This window comes from Panulirus ornatus, chromosome 45 (genome assembly GCF_036320965.1).
Source record: "Panulirus ornatus isolate Po-2019 chromosome 45, ASM3632096v1, whole genome shotgun sequence".
Lineage (NCBI taxonomy): Eukaryota > Metazoa > Arthropoda > Malacostraca > Decapoda > Palinuridae > Panulirus > Panulirus ornatus.
Genome location: NC_092268.1, coordinates 8,812,638 through 8,835,557, shown reverse-complemented (window position 1 = coordinate 8,835,557; position 22,920 = coordinate 8,812,638). Strand labels below are relative to the sequence as shown.

Sequence of the window (22,920 nt, the reverse complement as noted above, 5' to 3'; positions counted from 1 at the left end):
AATTAAAGCAGACAATGCATGCACCCTTGATGTGATCCCAGGGAACTGTGTGCTCTTAATGGCCTGGAGCAGGTGGATCGAGGATATTGTCCTGGTTGCTGGTTGGCTCAGGGCAAACCCAGTAAATGAGCAAACAGCTTCAGTGATTTGAGGATTGTCCACAAAAAGGTGAGTAAATGTCCACACCACAGTATGTCAGTATGAATGATTCCAACCTAAATATTCCCAAGGAGTATCTCACTTCGCAGGGGATACACTAGAGAGAGATATACAATGGGCAGTTCTCACATAAAATAAAGACTGCAGAACACAATAATTTTATTTGTGTAAAATATTTGTACTGGAGTGAAATACTAATAATAGTAAAATTCAATATCTACCCATCTAATAAGTAGTGTTGAGGACAAAAGAAAGTCTGTGAAAGATGCACTTAATTTTAGTTTTCATTGTATTACAACACTTGAAAAATATTACAACATAAAATTCACTTCGTACTTTAATCATGTTCCAAGCTGAGGCTGACGTGTGAAAATCATAAACAATAATTCTGCTGGAGATACAATGCACCAGACATATCAGCCATCATAACTCGTACACAATAAATACACGTATTCCCTATGAGATTTTCCTGACTTGTGGTTGTCTGCCATTTTCAAAGGTTTCCAATCAATTATCAGCTGCACACATTTCAACTTAACTTTCTGCATTATATTCTGTACATTAATTTGAATATTGTTATGATGATGAAAAATAAAGCAAATCCTATAAAATATGTTTATGATCAATAACAAAATACTAAACTATTAAATATACATAAATTAGATTTGCTGTCAATTAAACATTTAACAGAAAGAATTAAGGATCATACCCCATCCCTTTAATACATGGCAAATGCACCATAGTTACATCATATATAAAACACTACATAAGATCTTAGATGACTCCATGTACACAAATTATGAAAGTTTTTATCTGCAATACACGAGATTCTTTCAAAAGGGAGTTGGGCAGGTAAAGGCATACAGATAAAGCTAAGAAGTATTCACATATTACTGCGGTTATCAAAACTGTACATCTGATACACACACACACCACACAACATATTTCTGTTGTGTTCACCTTTCAGGTCATGTATAATATATACATAATTTTGAAGTCATGAAAGACCCAAGAAAATTTTTGTGACTTATGAACAACATATATAAAATGACTTTGGCGATGCACAATGATGCGTGACAGAGACGGTGGTTAAGTAAAACAGCTGAAATCCCTGACAATACTTCAGCATGGTTTAAAATTTAAGTGAGAAGTAACGGAACATTAGAATTTACATTTCAACAGAAATATAAAGGCTTATATGCCCTCATAACAGAAATTCTGAGGTTGACAAAGTAGAAAAGGTAACTGTTACCTCGAATATCTATAATTAGCCGTGGAAGATTAAGCACAAAACCTGATATTGCACGTGCTGAAGAGACAAATACTATATGAACCACAATCCTTATGTACAGTACAAACTACGTATTACCTGCTTTTCATCTCTCGTACAACAAAATAAAATCTGAAAAATGTAACTCTCCTTAATTCCAAACTGATATTATCAGGGATTACTGTATAATCCTTAAGCTGAGACTAAAAACTAGTATGGTACATTTTGCTTCACATGAAGCACCAGCAAAATCAACTAACTTTAAACAAGACATTTTTTCTGTCATTTGTTAAGCTCAGTCCTGCATTTCCCTGTCTAAACACAGAAAACACAAATCCAGTTAGCTAATAAGGATATCCTTTGGCTATTTCATGTGATAATTAAAATAGAAAATGCTGTAACAGAAAAGGATATTTTGCAGGATTAAAGTTTATTCCCCATTAGGAAGGCTAACAGCACCATTTGTCTTGGGAGTTTAGACAATCGTATGAGCAGTTTTGGCCTATGAGATTTTATTTACAACCAAAAATAAAAGAAGCATCTTTGCAAGCTAGATCATGTATGCCAATCTTTCACATTATGGATATTTAGGATATAGAATGCAACTCGTGAGGAACTTGTAACGTATGAAACCTAAATCCCAGGTATGGCATAAAGATCTGACCACATGGACTGGAAAGAGAGGTACTCATGTTAAAGAGACAGTTTAAAGGGAAGTGGTAGCAACATAAAGCTGTCACTGCTGATAGAGAAGTGGCTTGTACATATCTAGAAGAGCTGAAAAAATTTATTGCTTGAAGATAGCTACACGCTACAGCAGGTGTTCAATGCTGGTGAAATGGGCTGTTTGGGAGATGTATGCCTACCATAACATTTATTTCTTACGAGGAAAAATTGGCACTGTGGCTTTAAGCCTGGAGTGACCACCTAATGCTGTCTTTGCAAAGCAATGCAGCAGGTGATGACGAAGGCGTGCAGCACTATAGACACAGTACAAAACTGGTGTACGAATGTTTTTGCCATGCTGTTAAATAGTACTGTAAGAAGCATAATACTTCCAACACAGTATTGCTCATCTTAAACAATACACTGAGCCAACTATTCAAGTTAACTGATCTCCATTATGTGAATAAATCCAAAAAAAAAGACTGCCTTGCTCCAGCCAATGGAACCAGGTGTGACTGCCAACTTATGGAAGCAGATGATGGGGATAATTATCCATCAGATAAACATCTGTTAATGCTATAATGATATGGAGGCCGTGGATATCACTAAGTTGGGAAAGGAAATCAATCCATCAAATATAAATAGTGTATATGAATGTATATGTCTATCATACATCAATGACTTCGGAGCAAATGGGGAAAGCAAATTCATCAAGACATCATGATACTTGCAAATGATTTTAAGCTTTCAAGATGACACAAGATGACTCGGTTGAACTGTTAGAATCCCATGGAGATCTGTTAAATGATCTGCTAATGGAACGGAAGCTGCTGCAGAGGAGGGAAAACTGTACAAGCTTCAGTTGACTTGAAGCACTGCAACTCTTACAATATTCCCAGCTGTGAATGCATCCTAAACATGTCAACATAAGATGACAATGGCATCACCTGCCGCAATGAGTTTCATGTTAAGAAGATTCACTGTACAAAGCAGACAAAACTTTGGATGCAGTTTTTGCCTCCAGGTCTTTACCTGTGCTAACACAACATGGTGACGATTTATAAGGTGAGATAGATGATCATACGAGTGGTACTATTGTCAAGTAGAAAATAAAAACTAAACATGAGATGTATGCCAACTGACCTTACATTCACTCAGAAGGCGGAGAGAGAGCATGTGTTTTTTTGTCCGTGTGTCATGAACAGTGGTAGTGGCAGAGATGGTACAGTAAAAGTAATACAAAAGGTAGTGATAATGCTCATTGCAGTAGGAGTAACAGTGGGAGAAACACCTGTCATGACTGGCTGCAAATCTCACACTATCACATACGATTTGTCTTAGAATCATGTTACTGCCCCATTGTTTATATAAAATGTTTTGAAATATTCATGACACACAAACACATGAGCATATCATGTTACAAAAACAATGTATTATTGAAATAATAACTAGGGTACAAATTTCAAAAAAAAAAAGCTAGTCATGGTTACAAAGTTTGTTTTTATAAAACAGCGATAACAATAACAGCACCACACAATCTAATTATGAAGAGAAAATATTCAAACACATCTAGAAGGATTAATCACTTAAATTTATCATTTTAATATGCACTTGAATTTTTTTTCAATCAATGCTTAAGTTAAATAAAGCTTTTTTTCAGGAACAAAAGTACTCAACTTTATCACAACTATCTTGTCAGTTACATACGTCATATGTAATATAGTTAAATCCAATACCTCTAAATGATCCTATCTTCCCATTTCTCTTCGTGACACATATCATAAACTTTTCCATCTACTTTCATGGCTCTTAACATTCCACCACTATACAATACATGTATCTGGTATCACTGTAGCATCTATCTTGGAAACCCCACAATACATGAATAAGAGAGCCACACTTCTGTTTCAAATACCATGAAATCTCTTCTGAAAACTTTTTCCAAATATACAAACCTTGTATGGAGGACTGCTCTTGCATTTGGGGTAATTCTAACTCTACATATGTACTTGTCTTTATCCTACGATGCTGGTTTTCTTTCCATCTTATATAGATGTTACTTTGGTTTTACTTGAGAAACGAATGCTACTGGCCAGACCACAAAATATGCGGTAAGCTGTTGCATCACGTGGTTACTGTATTGGCCATTAGCAACTCGAAGGTGGGCTAATTTGATGTTTGTTTGTTTGTTTCCCTACACTGGTAAACTTGGAAACTCTTTCTCCCTTTGCTTTTACTTAACAGTTAAAACATTTCTCTTTGTAAGACGAGTTTTCTAACTCCCAAAAAGCCATCACAAAGTTCTTTTTCTTTTTCTCTTCTCCTATTTCTTTAGCCCCTTTTTGGAAAAGTTTCATTTGTCTGCCTTTGCTGAAGACTTTTGTCCATGACTAGAGCCTTCAGTGAAAAGAAGAAAATATGAAATTCAACTTTGTTATCCAGTCAGGTCGAACATGCATATAATATACCCTTCCGAGTAAAAGCTCACAGAACAGAATAAAACACTGATCTGTGAAGCACCAATGGATTCCTTGACAATGATTAAATAATGTAGTTATGAAGTATCTCTCTGAAATCGATTGACATTTCAGATAATGACAAGAAATATGCAGTTTTTAGTTTTGAAGCACTGAAATATACTGTGATACAGGTGAAATAACGAAAGATACTGTTATTCACGAGACTATAAGCTTTCCAGTTATTAAAACTAAATCCTGTATATGTATCATCATCAAATGAATCAAAGATTATACTGAAGACCTCCTACTGTACTGTGGTCCATCACAGTTTGGTCATTGTCTTCGACCACACCCAGCAGTAGAAAATATTTTAATGCACCTTTGTTTTGATTTGAAAATAAATAATGTACTAGGTCACAAAAAAATCAACTTGATATACACTCCTATGAGAATAAAATCATCATCAGGAAGCACTACATGTTTAGTAAAATGATTGATGTGTAAAGCAAAATTAACTGAACTCAAAAGTACACCACACTCAGCAACTGCATCCATGGATGGATTTAGGGGGAACAAAAGAGCATTTACCATTGCAGTAATTCTAAATACCATACTGTACTATGAGGAAACCATATTTTTGCTACTTCTCTGATATATCAACACATAGAGAAAATGACATGAGGCAATTACACAGCCGTATGCTGTAACACTAGCTGCCAGAATGACTTGCCTGAACCGACAGTTCTTATCCTCTGGTATCATAAAAACCAAGTTTGGCATATCTATCAAAAGACTTGCATCAAGCAGGACTGAACAGCACAATGAATTTATAGGAACTAATGCGAGGTAAAAATTCTGCCAAAATGCTGTCCTCTATCGTAAAATATTCACCGACCCTTACAAAATTGCAACTCTGTTCACCATACATGCTACACCCACTCTCACAACTAAGCCAAAATCAAATTTCAATTGACAAGATGTTTTAACAAAATAGTATTTTAGTGCTAAAAACACTACAACTTCAAACCTAAACAGAAAGCTCTGTTACATGCTGCATCGTACGTATAAAACCAATTTCTTATGGAGATGCCAAGCATGAGGGTGGGTGGAGGTATAGCCTTGCATTTTGCTCAGATTTTTGAAGTTTTCAGATTTTCATGAAAATTTGTGTATAGATGGTATTTCCTATGCTGATTCAGTATTTGGAATCAAAAGACTGAATTTCCAAATATTAAGCGTGTTATTAATGCTTTAATTAATGATAGTTATATTGATATACTAATTACTCAACTAATTAGCCTAATATTTAGGTTTTGACCACAGATTCTTATTCAGCATACTAAATAGCATCTATGCTGAAATTTTCAAGAAAATCCATGATTTCAAGAAAATCATGAAAAACACAAGGCTATAGCCTTGCATTTTTCTCAGATTTTTGAAGTTTTCAGATTTTCATGAAAATTTGTGTATACGTAGTATTTCCTATGCTGATTCAGTATTTGGAATCAAAAGACTGAATTTCGTAATATTAAGCGTGTTATTGATGCTTTAATTAATGATAATTATATTCGTATACTAATTCCTCGACTAATGATCATAATTTTCAAGTTTTGACCACATATTCTTAATCAGCATACTAAATAGCATCTATGCTGAAATTTTCAAGGAAATCCATGATTTCAAGAAAATCATGAAAAACGCAAGGCTATAGCCTTGCATTTTGCTCAGATTTTCAAAGTTTTCAGATTTTCATGAAAATTTGTGTATACGTAGTATTTCCTATGCTGATTCAGTATTTGGAATCAAAAGACTGAATTTCCAAATATTAAGCGTGTTATTAATGCTTTAATTAATAATTATATTGATATACTAATTACTCAACTAATTAGCCTAATATTTAGGTTTTGACCACAGATTCTTATTCAGCATACTAAATAGCATCTATGCTGAAATTTTCAAGAAAATCCATGATTTCAAGAAAATCATGAAAAACACAAGGCTATAGCCTTGCATTTTTCTCAGATTTTTGAAGTTTTCAGATTTTCATGAAAATTTGTGTATAAGTAGTATTTCCTATGCTGATTCAGTATTTGGAATCAAAAGACTGAATTTTGTAATATTAAGCGTGTTATTGATGCTTTAATTAATGATAATTATATTCGTATACTAATTCCTCGACTAATGATCATAATTTTCAAGTTTTGACCACAGATTCTTATTCAGCATACTAAATAGCATCTATGCTGAAATTTTCAAGAAAATCCATGATTTCAAGAAAATCATGAAAAACACAAGGCTATAGCCTTGCATTTTGCTCAGATTTTTGAAGTTTTCAGATTTTCATGAAAATTTGTGTATACGTAGTATTTCCTATGCTGATTCAGTATTTGGAATCAAAAGACTGAATTTCCAAATATTAAGCATGTTATTTACACTTTAATTAATGATAATTATATTCATATGCTAATTACTCGAGTAATTAGCCTAATATTTAGGTTTTGACTACAGATTCTTATTCAGCATAGTAAATAGCATCTATGCTGAAATTTTCAAGCAAATCCATGATTTCAAAAAATTCATGAAAAATGCAAGGCTATAACCTTGCATTTTGCTCAGATTTTTGAAGTTTTCAGACTTTCATGAAAATTTGTTTATAGATGGTATTTCCTATGCTGATTCAGTATTAGGAATCAAAAGACTGAATTTCGTAATATTAAGCGTGTTATTAACGCTTTAATTAATGATAATTATATTCGTATACTAATTCCTCGACTAATGATCATAATTTTCAAGTTTTGACCACATATTCTTAATCAGCATACTAAATAGCATCTATGCTGAAATTTTCAAGGAAATCCATGATTTCAAGAAAATCATGAAAAACACAAGGCATTTTGCTCAGATTTTTGAAGTTTTCAGATTTTCATGAAAATTTGTGTATACGTAGTATTTCCTATGCTGATTCAGTATTTGGAATCAAAAGACTGAATTTCAAAATATTAAGCGTGATATTAATGTTTGAAATAATGTTAATTATATTCATATCCTAATTACTTGACTAATTATAATAATTTTTAGGTTTTGATGACAGATTCTTATTCAGCACACTAAATAGCATCTATCCTGAAATTTTCAAGAAAATCCATGATTTCAAGAAAATCATGAAAAACACAAGGCTATAGCCTTGCATTTTGCTCAGATTTTTGAAGTTTTCAGATTTTCATGAAAATTTGTGTATGGATGGTATTTCCTATGCTGATTCAGTACTTGGAATCAAAAGACTGAATTTCGTAATATTAAGCGTGTTATTAACGCTTTAATTAATGATAATTATATTCGTATACTAATTCCTCGACTAATGATCATAATTTTTAAGTTTTGACCACATATTCTTAATCAGCATACTAAATAGCATCTATGCTGAAATTTTCAAGGAATCCATGATTTCAAGAAAATCATGAAAAACAAGGCTATAGCCTTGCATTTTGCTCAGATTTTTGAAGTTTTCAGATTTTCATGAAAATTTGCGTATACGTAGTATTTCCTATGCTGATTCAGTATTTGGAATCAAAAGACTGAATTTCAAAATATTAAGCGTGATATTAATGTTTGAAATAATGATAATTATATTCATATCCTAATTACTTGACTAATTATAATAATTTTTAGGTTTTGATGACAGATTCTTATTCAGCAGACTAAATAGCATCTATCCTGAAATTTTCAAGAAAATCCATGATTTCAAGAAAATCATGAAAAATGCAAGGCTATAGCCTTGCATTTTGCTCAGATTTTCAAAGTTTTCAGATTTTCATGAAAATTTGTGTATAGATGGTATTTCCTATGCTGATTCAGTACTTGGAATCAAAAGACTGAATTTCGTAATATTAAGCGTGTTATTAACGCTTAAATTAATGATAATTATATTCGTATACTAATTCCTCGACTAATGATCATAATTTTTAAGTTTTGACCACATATTCTTAATCAGCATACTAAATAGCATCTATGCTGAAATTTTCAAGGAAATCCATGATTTCAAGAAAATCATGAAAAACACAAGGCTATAGCCTTGCATTTTGCTCAGATTTTTGAAGTTTTCAGATTTTCATGAAAATTTGCGTATACGTAGTATTTCCTATGCTGATTCAGTATTTGGAATCAAAAGACTGAATTTCAAAATATTAAGCGTGATATTAAAGTTTGAAATAATGATAATTATATTCATATCCTAATTACTTGACTAATTATAATAATTTTTAGGTTTTGATGACAGATTCTTATTCAGCAGACTAAATAGCATCTATCCTGAAATTTTCAAGAAAATCCAATCAGATTTTCATGAAAATTTGTGTATACGTAGTATTTCCTATTTGGAATCAAAAGACTGAATTTCAAAATATTAAGTGGGTTATTAATGCTTAAATTATTCTTAAATATAATTATATTTATATGCTAATTACTGAACTAATTAGCCTAATATTTAGGTTTTGACCACAGATTCTTATTCAGCATACTAAATAGCATCTATCCTGAAATTTTCAAGAAAATCCATGATTTCAAGAAAATCATGAAAAACACAAGGCTATAGCCTTGCATTTTGCTCAGATTTTTGAAGTTTTCAGATTTTCATGAAAATTTGTGTATGGATGGTATTTCCTATGCTGATTCAGTATTTGGAATCAAAAGACTGAATTTCGTAATATTAAGCGTGTTATTAATGCTTTAATTAATAATAATTATATTCATATACTAATTCCTTGACTAATTATAATAATTTTTAAGTTTTGACCACATATTCTTAATCAGCATACTAAATAGCATCTATGCTGAAATTTTCAAGGAAATCCATGATTTCAAGAAAATAGCCTTGCATTTTGCTCAGATTTTTGAAGTTTTCAGATTTTCATGAAAATTCGTGTATACGTAGTATTTCCTATGCTGATTCAGTAATTGGAATCAAAAGACTGAATTTCCAAATATTAAGCATGTTATTTACACTTTAATGAATGATAATTATATTCATATGCTAATTACTCGAGTAATTAGCCTAATATTTAGGTTTTGATTACAGATTCTTATTCAGCATAGTAAATAGCATCTATGCTGAAATTTTCAAGCAAATCCATGATTTCATGAAAATCATGAAAAATGCAAGGCTATAGCCTTGCATTTTGCTCAGATTTTCAAAGTTTTCAGATTTTCATGAAAATTTGTGTATAGATGGTATTTCCTATGCTGATTCAGTACTTGGAATCAAAAGACTGAATTTCGTAATATTAAGCGTGTTATTAACGCTTTAATTAATGATAATTATATTCGTATACTAATTCCTCGACTAATGATCATAATTTTTAAGTTTTGACCACAGATTCTTATTCAGCATACTAAATAGCATCTATGCTGATATTTTCAAGCAAATCCATGATTTCAAGAAAATCATGAAAAACGCAAGGCTATAGCCTTGCATTTTGCTCAGATTTTTGACATTTTCAGATTTTCATGAAAATTTGTGTATACGTAGTATTTCCTATGCTGATTTAGTATTTGGAATCAAAAGACTGAATTTCAAAATATTAAGCGTGATATTAATGTTTGAAATAATGATAATTATATTCATATCCTAATTACTTGACTAATTATAATAATTTTTAGGTTTTGATGACAGATTCTTATTCAGCAGACTAAATAGCATCTATCCTGAAATTTTCAAGAAAATCCATGATTTCAAGAAAATCATGAAAAATGCAAGGCTATAGCCTTGCATTTTGCTCAGATTTTCAAAGTTTTCAGATTTTCATGAAAATTTGTGTATACGTAGTATTTCCTATTTGGAATCAAAAGACTGAATTTCAAAATATTAAGTGGGTTATTAATGCTTAAATTATTCTTAAATATAATTATATTTATATGCTAATTACTGAACTAATTAGCCTAATATTTAGGTTTTGACCACAGATTCTTATTCAGCATACTAAATAGCATCTATGCTGAAATTTTCAAGCAAATTGATGATTTCAAAAAATTCATGAACAATGCAAGGCTATAACCTTGCATTTTGCTCGAATTTTTGAAGTTTTCAGATTTTCGTGAAAATTTGTGTATAGATGGTATTTCCTTTGCTTATTCAGTATTTGGAATGAAAACACTGAATGTCATATTATTTGGCATGTTATTAATGCCTGGATTACTCATAATTATATTCATATGCTAATTACTCGACTAATTAGCCTAATTTTTAGGTTTTGACCACAGACTCTTATTCAGCATACTAAATAGCATCTATACTGAAATTTTCAAGTTAATCCATGATTTCAAGAAAATCATGAAAATACTGAATCAACATAGGAAATGCCATCAATACACAAATTCTCATGAAAATCTGAAAACTGTAAAATCTGAGGAAACAAATGTCGAAACAAATGGCAGAAAATAAGTGAACAGGGGAATCACTAAATGTAAGTACAAAAGCAATAATATAATACAATTTATCTGAGAATGCTACTCTATGTTTTTCAGGCATATTTATAAAGCTTGTGAATTTTCACCTATGATTATCATTATGTATTGTTCTGTGAGTTCATTCTTGTTCAATTAAGAGTAATAAATGAATATCTGACACACTTTCCTTTCATTCCTCAAATCACATGTGAGATCTTTTTTAACAAGTCAGTCTCACTTGGAAGTCTTTATTCACCAGTCAAAATCTTTTGTAACATTATGACCTGTAACAAGTCATAAGCCATGTGATTGTAACACTAACGTTTATAACTATGACTGCGCAGGCACTGAAACATTGCTTGACAATCAAATGGACAAATTCCAAACTTGACAAATTTGCCACGCACTTGTTCTGGGGTTGCCTCATTAATAAGACAACTGATAATGAATGGAGGAAAATTCTCTTCTAAAAGAGGTTTAAGATTATTTGCAATTCTCCACTTGTGTACAGACTGCCCCCACTTTGTGCGAAAATAATCTGCTATAATCCACTCGGCAGGACTCAGTAAGGGAGCCATCACCCTTGGCACAGTGATAAGCTGTATCCCTTGATTCATAAAGCTCTCGCTCATCCTTGTTAATGGGATATTGGACATATATTCATTTGCGAAAAGAGCCACTGGGAAATGGATATTTCTCTTCTTCAGCCACGGGACAAACACATCACTGACAAACTCTGATATGCAGTCACTATAGAGCCATCCATTCATTGATGAACCTAACACCCACTCCTTTCCTCCCTTGGTATTTTTCAGAGATGAAAATAGTTTTTCTGGTATCACCATCCGAGGAAAAATTATCATTCCAGGCCCTAAGTGACCATTTGCACCTAAAATAAACAAAACTGTGACTGTATCCTTTTCATTGGAGCAATGGGCCTTTCCAGGAAACATTCTGTGAAATTTGATTTCTCTTGTTTGCTTGTCCAAAAAGAAATTAAGCTCTTGCATGTAAAATACTCGAAGTGGTGTCACCCCATAGAACTTAATCATGTCCACTTTTAATTTTGTGAGCCACTGTCGTGCCTCATCATCAGATGGTAATGGCCAAGCTTGCTCTCCATCACCTCGTGGTAATCGATGCACATGAGCCATGCAAAAGTCTTGGTACCACTTCTTCGCCTCAGGTTTACAACAAAATGGATCGAATGTTCCTCGTGCCTCAAACAGCTGTATAGCAGTCTGGGTTATACTTTCCAAAGACGTTGGTAGCCCAATGTCAATAAGTTGCAAGATCAATGCTTCGATAACAGGCATCAGTTCTGGAATTCCTGATAAGAAGAGATACATCAATAAATTCTGACCTCAGGACCCACCCAGTCTATCTCCTTATGCTAAGATTTTATCATTATAACTTTTGAAACTCTCTGACATGTCTGTGCTTTTCAGTTGTATGAGCAAGAGGGAAACCTACCACCTAGCACATTCCTATCTCCCTCTTGTTTGTTGATTTACATACACTATCTTTATCAAATGGGTGACTTTGACCTTGGCTGGTAACAGAAACCCCCCTTTTACTATGGAAACCTATATTAGCTTAAAGTGAATTCTCTTAAAACAACCTTTTCTACCTTTTTGGTATAAGTGAGGAACACCTACACATAAATTCTACAATTCGCCACAACTTACTCGATTTATGGTGATGATGCTGGTCTGATTCATGACTGACTTTAAACCCCTGGGCATTGGTTCCTGAGTCTGAAAACAATGATAATCACTTTAAACCTCCAATAAATGTGGTGGTACAAAACTTTGTATGTGTGATTTGAATAATTATCACATTAAACCTCCAATAAAATAAAATAAAACATTCTAACCTAGAGTACCTTCAAACTAGTAACTAAGAAAATCCACTGTTGCTGTATACAATTATATGTAAAGGATTCAGACATACTGCATAATTAATCACATTAAAATCCTCATCACAGTAATACATAAAAAGAGAATTTCCAGTCACCTGCTTCAACCCCTCTTAGTTGCCTTCTATGGCTACTACTACTTACAGGAATGTGTATAAAGTATAATTTAAAAATGATTGGAGAAAGAATAATGAACACAAACCTGCAGGACTGCAACTGTGGCTGGAGTCTGGTGTTCGCAGATTTGAAGCTGGAGACCCTTGCACACTGCTGGGTACACTTGGTATATGCTGGTCTGTAACAACCTGATCCTGCACAGTGTGTGGCAACTTTGGCTGTTGTTGGTTAGGTGTGGTACGACCCTGGACATCATGTGGTACACTTGATGGTCGCTTGTTTACTTCAACTTGGCCTTGGGCATTTAGAGGCAAGCTTGGTGGTCTCTTGTTCAATACTGCAAGTCTGAGATCTTCGTGCGGTGGCTTGAAGGTCGCTGGTTAACATCATTCTGATGAAGGACACTGTGAGGCAAGTTTAGTTGTTGTTGGTTCCCCATCACTTGTTCATGAGTCTCTTGTGGTGTATTTGACTTGTGATGGTTTAACAGTTTCCCTTGTACATTATAAGGCAACCCTGGTTGTCGATGATCATGTATCACCTGTGCCCGATTAGTGTGAGACACTTTAAATGGCTGTTGATGAGGAATCACATTTGTTTGCATAGCATTTGATATACTAGGTGGATGATGGTCAAGGACATGAACCTGTGTAACATAGGGTAGACCTGATGGTCTCTGTTCAAGCCCATTTCCGTGTGCAGGATATGGCATATTCAGTGGTAATTTTTCAGGAATGACATGTCTAGTATGGTTAATAACTCCATAGGTACGAGATGCAGAACTTTGTTGGCTTAAATCCAAAGCTCGTGTCCAAACCCCAGCATTTGATGGTCTTGGACTGGACTGTGAGGAAGTGATATGTATAAGCGGTCTTGTTGATGTTTCAGAACTGGACCCCATAAAAGAAAGGGGTGGTGGCATCCCTCGAGGAGCTTTTGTGCTTGGAATAACATCTCTCATGCTGGTATTCACAGCCCCCACACCCATGAATGTTAGTGGAGGTGGTGGTGATGCTCGGGCACTTGGTCTTTGATTGTTCCAACTATCAGGTCTAGATGCTGAAGCAGAATATCTACTGTATGCTGAAGGTATGCTTTGATTTAATGTGTCTCGAACCCTACCTGCATGATCTACAGTCAAAATTCTTGTTCCCATTGGAGAATTTGGTGCCTGAACTGCTGCTGCTGCTGTTGCTGCTGATGGTAAACCAGCTGAGGATGGCTGGTGGCTTGGAGGTATAACAATTGGGGCAAAAATTCTTCTCTGATGAATAACCGATGCGGCATGACCTTGTGCATTCCCATCTCGTCCACCGGGAATGGGAGTAACGACATGATACTGGCCCTGTCCACTTTGTATCTGCTGTCCTGGAGTCATAAAAGCAGTTGCATATACTTGTCCCAGGGGTAAACTGGTAGAGTTGTATGTCGGTGATGAAGGCAAGGTAGCACTGTGTACCTGCCCAGGCTGCAAAACCTTACTGTGATGTGGTGGTCCCTGGATCCCACTGATTTCTCTCGGAGTGTGGCCCTGGCTAGGAGTGGGTGCCATATTAGTACTACTCTCTATTTTAGTTCCCTGAGCATCAAGCACTAGTGACCAACTTGGTGGTGGATGGGAGGTTCCTTTTAAGCCAAAAAATCCAGGATCCATCATTATTTGACTTCCTGGTATTGAATCCAAATCAGAGTTATCTGATGCTTTCTTCGCTAAACCTGAACCAATCAAGGACAGAAAATTGACTTGCCCCAAACTTAGTCTCTCATTCTTTAATACCAAAAGCTGTTGCTTATTACACGAGATGATTCCAGGACTAGTTTGGTCACTAGATCTATCACAAACAACCCTGGCAGCCTGACTAGAACCTTTATTTGATAAAGCTTCACTGTGCTCCCCCATGAATCTGAGACGGGGTAGTGGTACTTTACGTGCCTTACGCTTTTGTGGCTGAACAGATGTCGATGTGGAAGGAAAAAAAATGTCTGGTTCAGGAGGACCAAAACCTGACTCCACTCCGGTGTGAGCTTCCTGTAACATATCTTGTAAAGCAACAGACTTTACATCATCATTCTCAATTTTGGGATATCTTGTCTCTTTTTCATCAGATGGCTCAGGCGAAGGCAGAGAGAAGCTCTCTGAAGGCAATAAAGGAGGTTTCTTTCCATACAATGTTAAGTAACCTGAAGGTGAAGAGCGATATAATTGAAGATTCATCTCAAGATTAAAACAGAATATCTAAAATAAATGTGATAATGATAAACCATAATAATACATTCTACCTATCATATCTAAGTTTGGTGACGTTGAAATAGGGTGAATCAAGTGCAAACAGCAGTAGAGCCAGCACACACATATCTTTAACTTCGGCTCACAGCAAAGAGATGAACAGCTACCTTTTGATAAGTTGACTCACTGTGCAGACACATATCCTTATTAATGCACCGTGCCTCCACTGTATCACATCCTAAATCAAACCTACGGCTTTCTGATTTGAAATACCTCCGCTCCTTGGTTGGATTATTGCATCTGCCCATCTCCTATGATGTCTCTTTCTTCTCCCTATATCTTCAGCCAAATTATCAAAGACCTTGTAAACTAACTGTCATCTATCATGTCTTACATGGCCATAGCATATAAAATATCCTTCATCCATGGCCCTCTGTGATAATTTCTTTAACTAGAATATCTCTCTCATTTCAAGTCTCAATAGTCCTCATTCCAACTATGATATATGGGTTATCCAACTCCAGTGCTCTTATTCTGTTACTGATCTGGGCTTTGGAAATCTACAAGACCTACAACTTTACACCTATAGTGATCCAACAACATTTCTACTTTCATTTAGTGCTAAAAGAGACTTAATACAATTGGCAACCTACTTAGGGATTCGCTCAGCCCCTAGTTACCCTTTAGATGTTACAGTGAAAATCTAAGATCAAGTTGGCCATATTTGATAACAGATAACATGCATACAAAATATACAAATCAAAAGAAAAAACTACAAACTTACGTTTGATATCCCAGTTCCTCAGTTGGCGACGTAATACAATCCCAGATCTCATGCTTATCTGATGCTTCTTTAAGAAATCCCTCTTTATATGTCTATGAGTAAGTCGCTCCAATTTCAACAACAGCTTTTTCCTGCAAGCTGAAATACATACAACATGAGTCGAATACACTAATATTGCAGATGCATTAGTGACCACTTTTGCCCTTAAACTATCAGTGAACTTATAGAAATACTTGGAAACCCAACAGAGTACAAATCTCATTTTATAATCAATACTTCCACCTTAACATGCAAACATCAGGAACAAATAAGACTTTGCCTAATTTACACCCATAACAATACCTTATGAAAACATTTATGTGTTTTGGACTGATTTGTGTAATCACTCGTTTGCAGTATTTATTTATGTTCTCCATGCATTTACTTAGTTACTAAGTCTTTAGTATTTACCTAAGTCAGGTTAATGTGACTGGAAATTCACTGCCTATGAATGTAGCCTCATTTACAACATTATGCATCTACGAAAAACACAATTTATGCTTTTACAAAAGAATCATGAGCATAAATAAAAGAAAAGCTGTATGTGGCTTTTATGGATCTGGAGAAAAAGAATGATATGACTATCTGAGAGGCCTTATGGATGGTGCTACAAATATATGGGATAATGGGAAGGTACTTAATGTAATGCAAAACAAACTCAAGACACAACCGGTGACCGCCTCTCCTTCAGGCAAATGAAAATCAAAACAAACTTTTCTATGTTTTGGTGACAAGAGTCCCAACATCTCCATTCATTTGTTTTCATCCTTAAGTCATCTAAGAAATTTCAAGGCAAATATGAATGAATTACAATTCCTGGAGTAAATATTCAGAGTTTAAAATATGTAAATTCTTGCTTTACCTTTATTTTTTCATGCTAAACAAATATACTGTCTTCATCTGTTGGAACCTATTCTCTTGTGTTCTGCTTCCCAAGCCAAAGTTGGTCAACCATGTACTATAACTATCATGCATTCATAGAGAACTGGATCATTTAGTCATGAACACAGAAGCACTGAACTAACCTCTTTCGCACACTTTCGCTGAATATTTCTGAGTTAAAGACGACTCTACCATGTGATTTGTCATGAGGGAGGCAGAGGAAACCTCTCCCTCCTGGGATGCTAAGCTGGTTGGGAGGGTCTTTACAATTCTATTGTTGTGTGCAGATTCTGCAACTGCAGCAGACGATGATGTGTTAGCTATGTTCATGCCAAATGAAGACTCTGTTGCTAGTGCATCGGAAGAAAGGGTGGCAGTGTTCTTGTGTGAAGGTTTTCCGCCCAATGCAGATGATGAAACGGCACTGATCTGACTACATGGGGATTCCACAGCTGGCACAGGCGATGGACTTATGACACTATTCTTTCCATGTGAAGACTCTACTTTACATATAATTGTTGATCTCACCACACTTGATCCATTATTTAGGTCCACATTTCTAAGAACAGAAACAGGCCTTTCCTTTTCCTTTCTCAAGGACTCTACTACATCTGAAATTCTTTTTTTAGTACCTGAATTCTTACCAGATTGGTGCTTTCTTTTACAGGGTAACTTTATCCCCTCAACATTTGTACGTTTTTTCTTTACTGTCTTTGGGACTGATGCCGTCTTTTTAAGGACATCATCAGATCCGGGTACGTGGCTACTTCTGACTTGTTTTTCCGCAACAGAAGTATTAACACTCCCTGTAACTGACTCTGCTTGTCTTCTTTTGTCAGCTTTGTCTGAAAAGATTAAAGAAGTGCAGAATAATAACAGGTAAGCAAAACTGAAGTTATACTTCTTGGATGGGTTATGTGCCTACTGTTCATCAAGCATGCCTGATGAATGCATTTGGGATCTCAAATCTCTGAACTTGGATGGCATCTCACAAACAGATTTTGTCAATTCTATCATTTACTTACCTTCACCTAATGTCCTCTTGAATAATACTACAATCATTCTACCATTCTTGAACTACTTCATAATCTAACCAGGGTCCTCCAAGAAGGAAATGTCAATCCATGCTTTAAAGGCACTAAATTCCTCCAAAACAGACAACACACACAATCAAGCCAATTACGTATCACTTTCTGTGATCAACAATACTACAGCATATATCCTATTTCATTATCACTATTATCATTATTATCTATTATTATTAATCATAATACAACCACAAGGCCCCTTCAAAGAGGTTCTACAGCTCTTAAGAATGCATTCCAAGCAGGGGTAAGGAAATAATGGACTCGTTCAAAGTAAAGAAGCCCACCAAGAGACCGTACTCCTCTCCAACAAGTGATTATGATACAGCCTTTCTGTCAGTGACCTCTTGCTTCCAGTATGACTACTTAAGAGACAGAGCCATATAACTCAGCATGTATCCTAATCATGATCCAACATCAAAGACGCTCGTCCTCTGCACAGTTTGCCCACGTCACTTGGGTCATCTGACCACACTCTAGATTGGCTGCTGATTATAACCCATCAAAAACAATAATTTCTTGTACTTTCATCTAAATGCCCTGCAAAAACAATATCTCTCCTGAAACCAGAACCCTAAGAGCTACTTTCAGTGGGGATTAAATCTAGTTTAGTCTTCTATACGGGACATATCTATGGAAAATTACCCCCCTTTAATCACTCTGAAGCTTACGAGAATACTAGTTCCTCGTTCATAAATATAAATCACAATTCAGTAATCAGCTCTGGATGGTCCCATGTCAGAGCTGAGTTTGTTTTTCCAAGGGAGTAATTGTCCATACAAGGTGAATGAAGGGTGTAGGTTGGAATCATGTCTGTCTGGGGTCAAAAGAGTGATTAAATTCTGTGGAGATGTAAACAGTCTGTTCTGGGTAAGCTATTGTTTCAACTGCATTAGTTTAGTGCTGCATGTTTGCTGTTGCTAAGGTTATGTCAGGGAGTTATGACGTGATTGTGATCATCTGCTTATGAGAGGAACTTCATGCTGAGGTTTTCTGGAGGTAATGGTATGTCTTGTAGGGAAAAGACTAACTAGGACTGGAGAAAGAAATGCTCCTTGGGGAACTCTAGCGTTGTGTTTGAGGGATTTGAAGGTGAAGCAGGCGTGGGTGCCTATGGCGTAACAGCCAGCTAAGAGGTTGGCCAATCAATTTCTCTAACTGTTGTGAAAAGTGGTGTCAAGCATCTTTAGTGTGAAAATGTATAGGGGGAAACAGTGTCAAATGCTATGTTAACTGTCTATGGCCAATAGTGCTGTTCAGGACTGGGGCTGCGGTTGGCTGAAGCCATATGTGTTGGGTGATGTCTGTATGTAGCATGGTGGTGGAGTGCTCGGGTTATGAAGCCATGTTCTGTTCGTAAGAGTGGGATATTTTGCTTCATTCTCCTGCGAAGCTGTTTTTCAGAGTTTAGTTACTGAATACAGAAGTGGTAGATGGTGGAAGGAGGAGGGGAAGATGGTAATTTAGAGGGTTTGAGCATTGGTATTAAACTGGCAACTTTCCAGATGTTAAGTATTTTGCTGAAGAAATCTGTTTAAGTTCTTGGGTTGCAACTAGGGCAAAGGGATTTACGTGAAAATACGATATCTTGTCAGGGTCTGTAGCAGGAGAGGTCTTTAAGGATTTTATTGCACTGCATGTATCAGTGGGAGTAAAAGGTGGGTGGGCAGTTGTGTTAGGACTGATTTTCAGGTTTTTCACACAAAATTTCTTTTCAGGGGTTGGTTCATGGCTAATTTTTGAGAAGGTTCTTGTGAGCATGTCTGTCTAATACGTTAGAGAACAGCTGTCATTCAAATGAGTCAGCAGTGCTTCATGAGTGGGGGTGGGTTGGTGGGTCAAATGTGTGGTCATGCAAGACCTTTCTGGAGACGAAAATCCTAGAAATAGTTTCAGCAACAGATAAAAATTTTGTGCCTTCCCTTGACATCTGGTCTCCCACACTCTGCTTTCAGGTGGTCGCATAATTGGCACTGTCATTGTCCCAAATTGCAGGATATCCCCTGTTGATTCAATGAAGGCAATTTGGGACCTTCTTTCCCATGGAAGACTTGAGGTATCTATATTTTCTGAAGAGGGGCTGCTCTAGGGAGATTGAGGCATTCTTGTTTATTTACAATTATGACGTCACAATTAAATGAGGCTGTTGTGTTTTCTATTTCAAGTATACCTGAATTTTAACTTGCAGTTCAAACATTTGATGTAAGTTAGTTATAAATCTCATACATTTCAGGAATATATAAGAAAAATTTAAGAATTATTTTGAAAGAATACTTAAGACTTTCAAAGATCCAAAAGAGCACGAGAATGTGGGCAATTTATAAATGGGTAGAGTAATCCTCTTCTAGAAGGCAATAGGCAACTTCTGCTGTCCAAAACTTGTGATAAATCAGCTGTACCATTGTTTTCCCATTCATTTTAGATATATGTGTGACCGTGCCTTAACACGCACTAGAGTTGGTTGCTGTGGATCTTTCAGTTCACTGTGCTGAGGGAGTGCCAGTTTGCCATTTGCCCTTCAGTTATCTAGGGTAGTGATGCTGTTTTTTAGAGCTTGGATTTGTCCTCTGATTTCTACTGATGGTGAGGGCCTTCATCCTCATTGGTTTTATGAGCTGTGTCACATGTGGTGAAATATTTATGTCGTATTTCTTTCTATGTCCTCATAGTATGTGCTTTTCCAGAATGCAAACCCCTGAGGGCCCATTTATGACTGTTAACTCTCAGACTCATGAAATGGATTGTGTTATGTGGAACTTTGGTGCGCAGTATCTGTAATGCAAGTCTGGTCCATGTCCAATCACTCACTTATGAGATTTTGTGTATACTTAACTGGGATACCCATGTGGATGGACACATGTACAGGCAGGAAGAAATCAATATGCCCATTTGCTGTATGATGGGGAACATCAAAATGCGAAAGTGAAGGAGAAATAAAAGGGTAAAGAATCAAAGGCAAGAACAAAAATGCTGCTGAAAGAAAATTAAATGAACAAATTTACATCAGCTTGAAAATTTATATAGAGAACAGGAGGGAGATTTGAGACAGTAGACCGAGAAAACGGGAGAACAAAGAAATGTATGACTCTATCTTTCAAATCCCTGACAAAGTTCTGAAACACTTATGAAGACTAACAAAGGTATATCTAAAAAAAAAAAGGATACCAGACCAAATGCTGTAGAAACAAGACAAAACTTACCATCTGTTGCAGCAGTTTTAGTTCCACTGGGAAGTTGTGGTGTGAAGAGCTGCTTCTGTTCTGCACAAGAAATTACAGGCACAAAGTCAACTTTGGCAGGTTTTGCTAAAGTTTCTACCTTAAAATTTTCAACGTGATGCTTTGATCCACAAGAGGAAGAAGAAACTCCACTACTGTCATTTTTCCATTTGCTGACACTTGTAATCACACTCCTATTAGTTACTGGTGTGGTGCTAACCCTTGATTCTTTTACTGAACACTTCACGTCCTTAACATTGTCTGGCTGTGTTCTTAAATCTTTTTCAAGTGACTTCTCTTTGGGGATCCTTTTAGGTGGTGTAGGATGAGACAGAGTACCTGAGGAGTTCTCTCCATCGTGCTTCATCTGACTGTGTGATTTTCTTTTACTTGGTCCCTGCTTTTTAACTTTGAATTTCAAATGACCTGATGAGGGTTCCCAATTACTGTCCTGTTTCTTAGATAACTTTTTCTGTTGTTCAGAGGTGGATCCAGCCACCCTTTCTTTGATCAGAGGAGACAGATTCCATTATCAAACGAACTGCAGAAGTCTTGCCCAATACAGCAGATATAATATCATTGATTCGTACTGAATCTTCTTCTTTTTTAACATTTTCCTGAAAAAGAAAAGGTAACACTGTTATGTTTACTATTGAAAAAATGATCAATCCTATGCTAAGCAGATCTACAGGTGATACATTAAAGTACTGCAGAACATGTAGGATTTGTCAGCCCTCCATACCTTAGAGATGTTGAAAAATTACCACTTGGAACAACTTTACCTGCAGAGAAGCCACTTCAGAGTTGTAAGAAAAAAAAAAAAAAAAAAAAATGAGTTCTGACACTATTTTGCCAGAAAAAACGAAAGCGCAAGTCAAATGGACTCCCATGGTAAAGTGGTTAGTATTCCAGACTGTGATGCATTCATAGGCCGCCAAGGGTCGAACACATAGGTTCGAATCCTTGGTTAAAGCAGTCAGTCCACAGTCAACCCAGCTGTTCATCCACCCCTAGGGTTGGTCAATAAAATGGGTACCTGGTTCAGGATGGAGTATGTATATGAAGCTGGGGGTAGTGAAGCTATTTCCTGTGGGGAGAGGTGGCACCAGGAATGGAGGAAGGCACGCAAGTATGAATATGTACATGAGTATATATATGCATATATCTGTGTACATGTATCTATATGTATGTAAATGTGTATATGTTGATATGTATATGTATATGTGTGTATATGGGAGACTGAGTAAGTATTTTGAAGATTTTCTGAATGTGTTTGATGATAGAGTGGCAGATGTAGGGTGTTTTGGTCGAGGTGGTGTGTGAAGCAAGAGGGTCAGGGAGAATGGTTTGGTTAAGAGAGAAGAGGTAGTGAAAGCTTCGCAGAGGATAAAATCCAGCATGGCGGAAGGTTTGGATGGTACTGAAGTGGAATTTATTAAGAAAGGTGGCAACTGTGTTGCTGACTGGTTGATAAGGATATTCAATGTCTGTATGGATCATGGTCAAGTGCCTGAGGACTGGCAGAATGTGCGCATAGTGCCACTGTACAAAGGCTAAGGGGACAAGGGTGAAAGTTCAAACTACAGAGGTATAAGTTTGTTGAGTATTCCTGGGAAATTATATGGGAGGGTATTGATTGAGACGGTCAAGGAATG

At 35.9% G+C, this 22,920-nt stretch overlaps 2 protein-coding genes across 2 annotated transcripts in view; both read right to left on the bottom strand.

The window, feature by feature from the left end:
* Positions 1-420: 420 nt before the first annotated feature.
* On the bottom strand, positions 421-21,776 carry LOC139762929 (uncharacterized). The gene is made up of 6 exons (XM_071688201.1): positions 21,248-21,776; positions 17,106-17,807; positions 16,042-16,179; positions 13,116-15,211; positions 12,684-12,752; positions 421-12,325 (listed from the first exon to the last, which is right to left on the bottom strand). Exons 1-4 carry the CDS (start codon positions 21,630-21,632, stop codon positions 13,362-13,364), a joined length of 3,075 nt encoding a protein of 1,024 aa, XP_071544302.1. The 5' UTR covers positions 21,633-21,776; the 3' UTR covers positions 421-12,325; positions 12,684-12,752; positions 13,116-13,361.
* LOC139762930 (uncharacterized) overlaps positions 21,645-22,920 on the bottom strand; it is a 75,721-nt gene continuing 74,445 nt past the window's right edge. Inside the window, exon 4 of the mRNA XM_071688202.1 lies at positions 21,645-21,882. Within this exon, the coding sequence (XP_071544303.1) occupies positions 21,745-21,882 (138 nt within the window). The 3' untranslated portion in view covers positions 21,645-21,744. The remainder of the gene's footprint in view (positions 21,883-22,920) is intronic.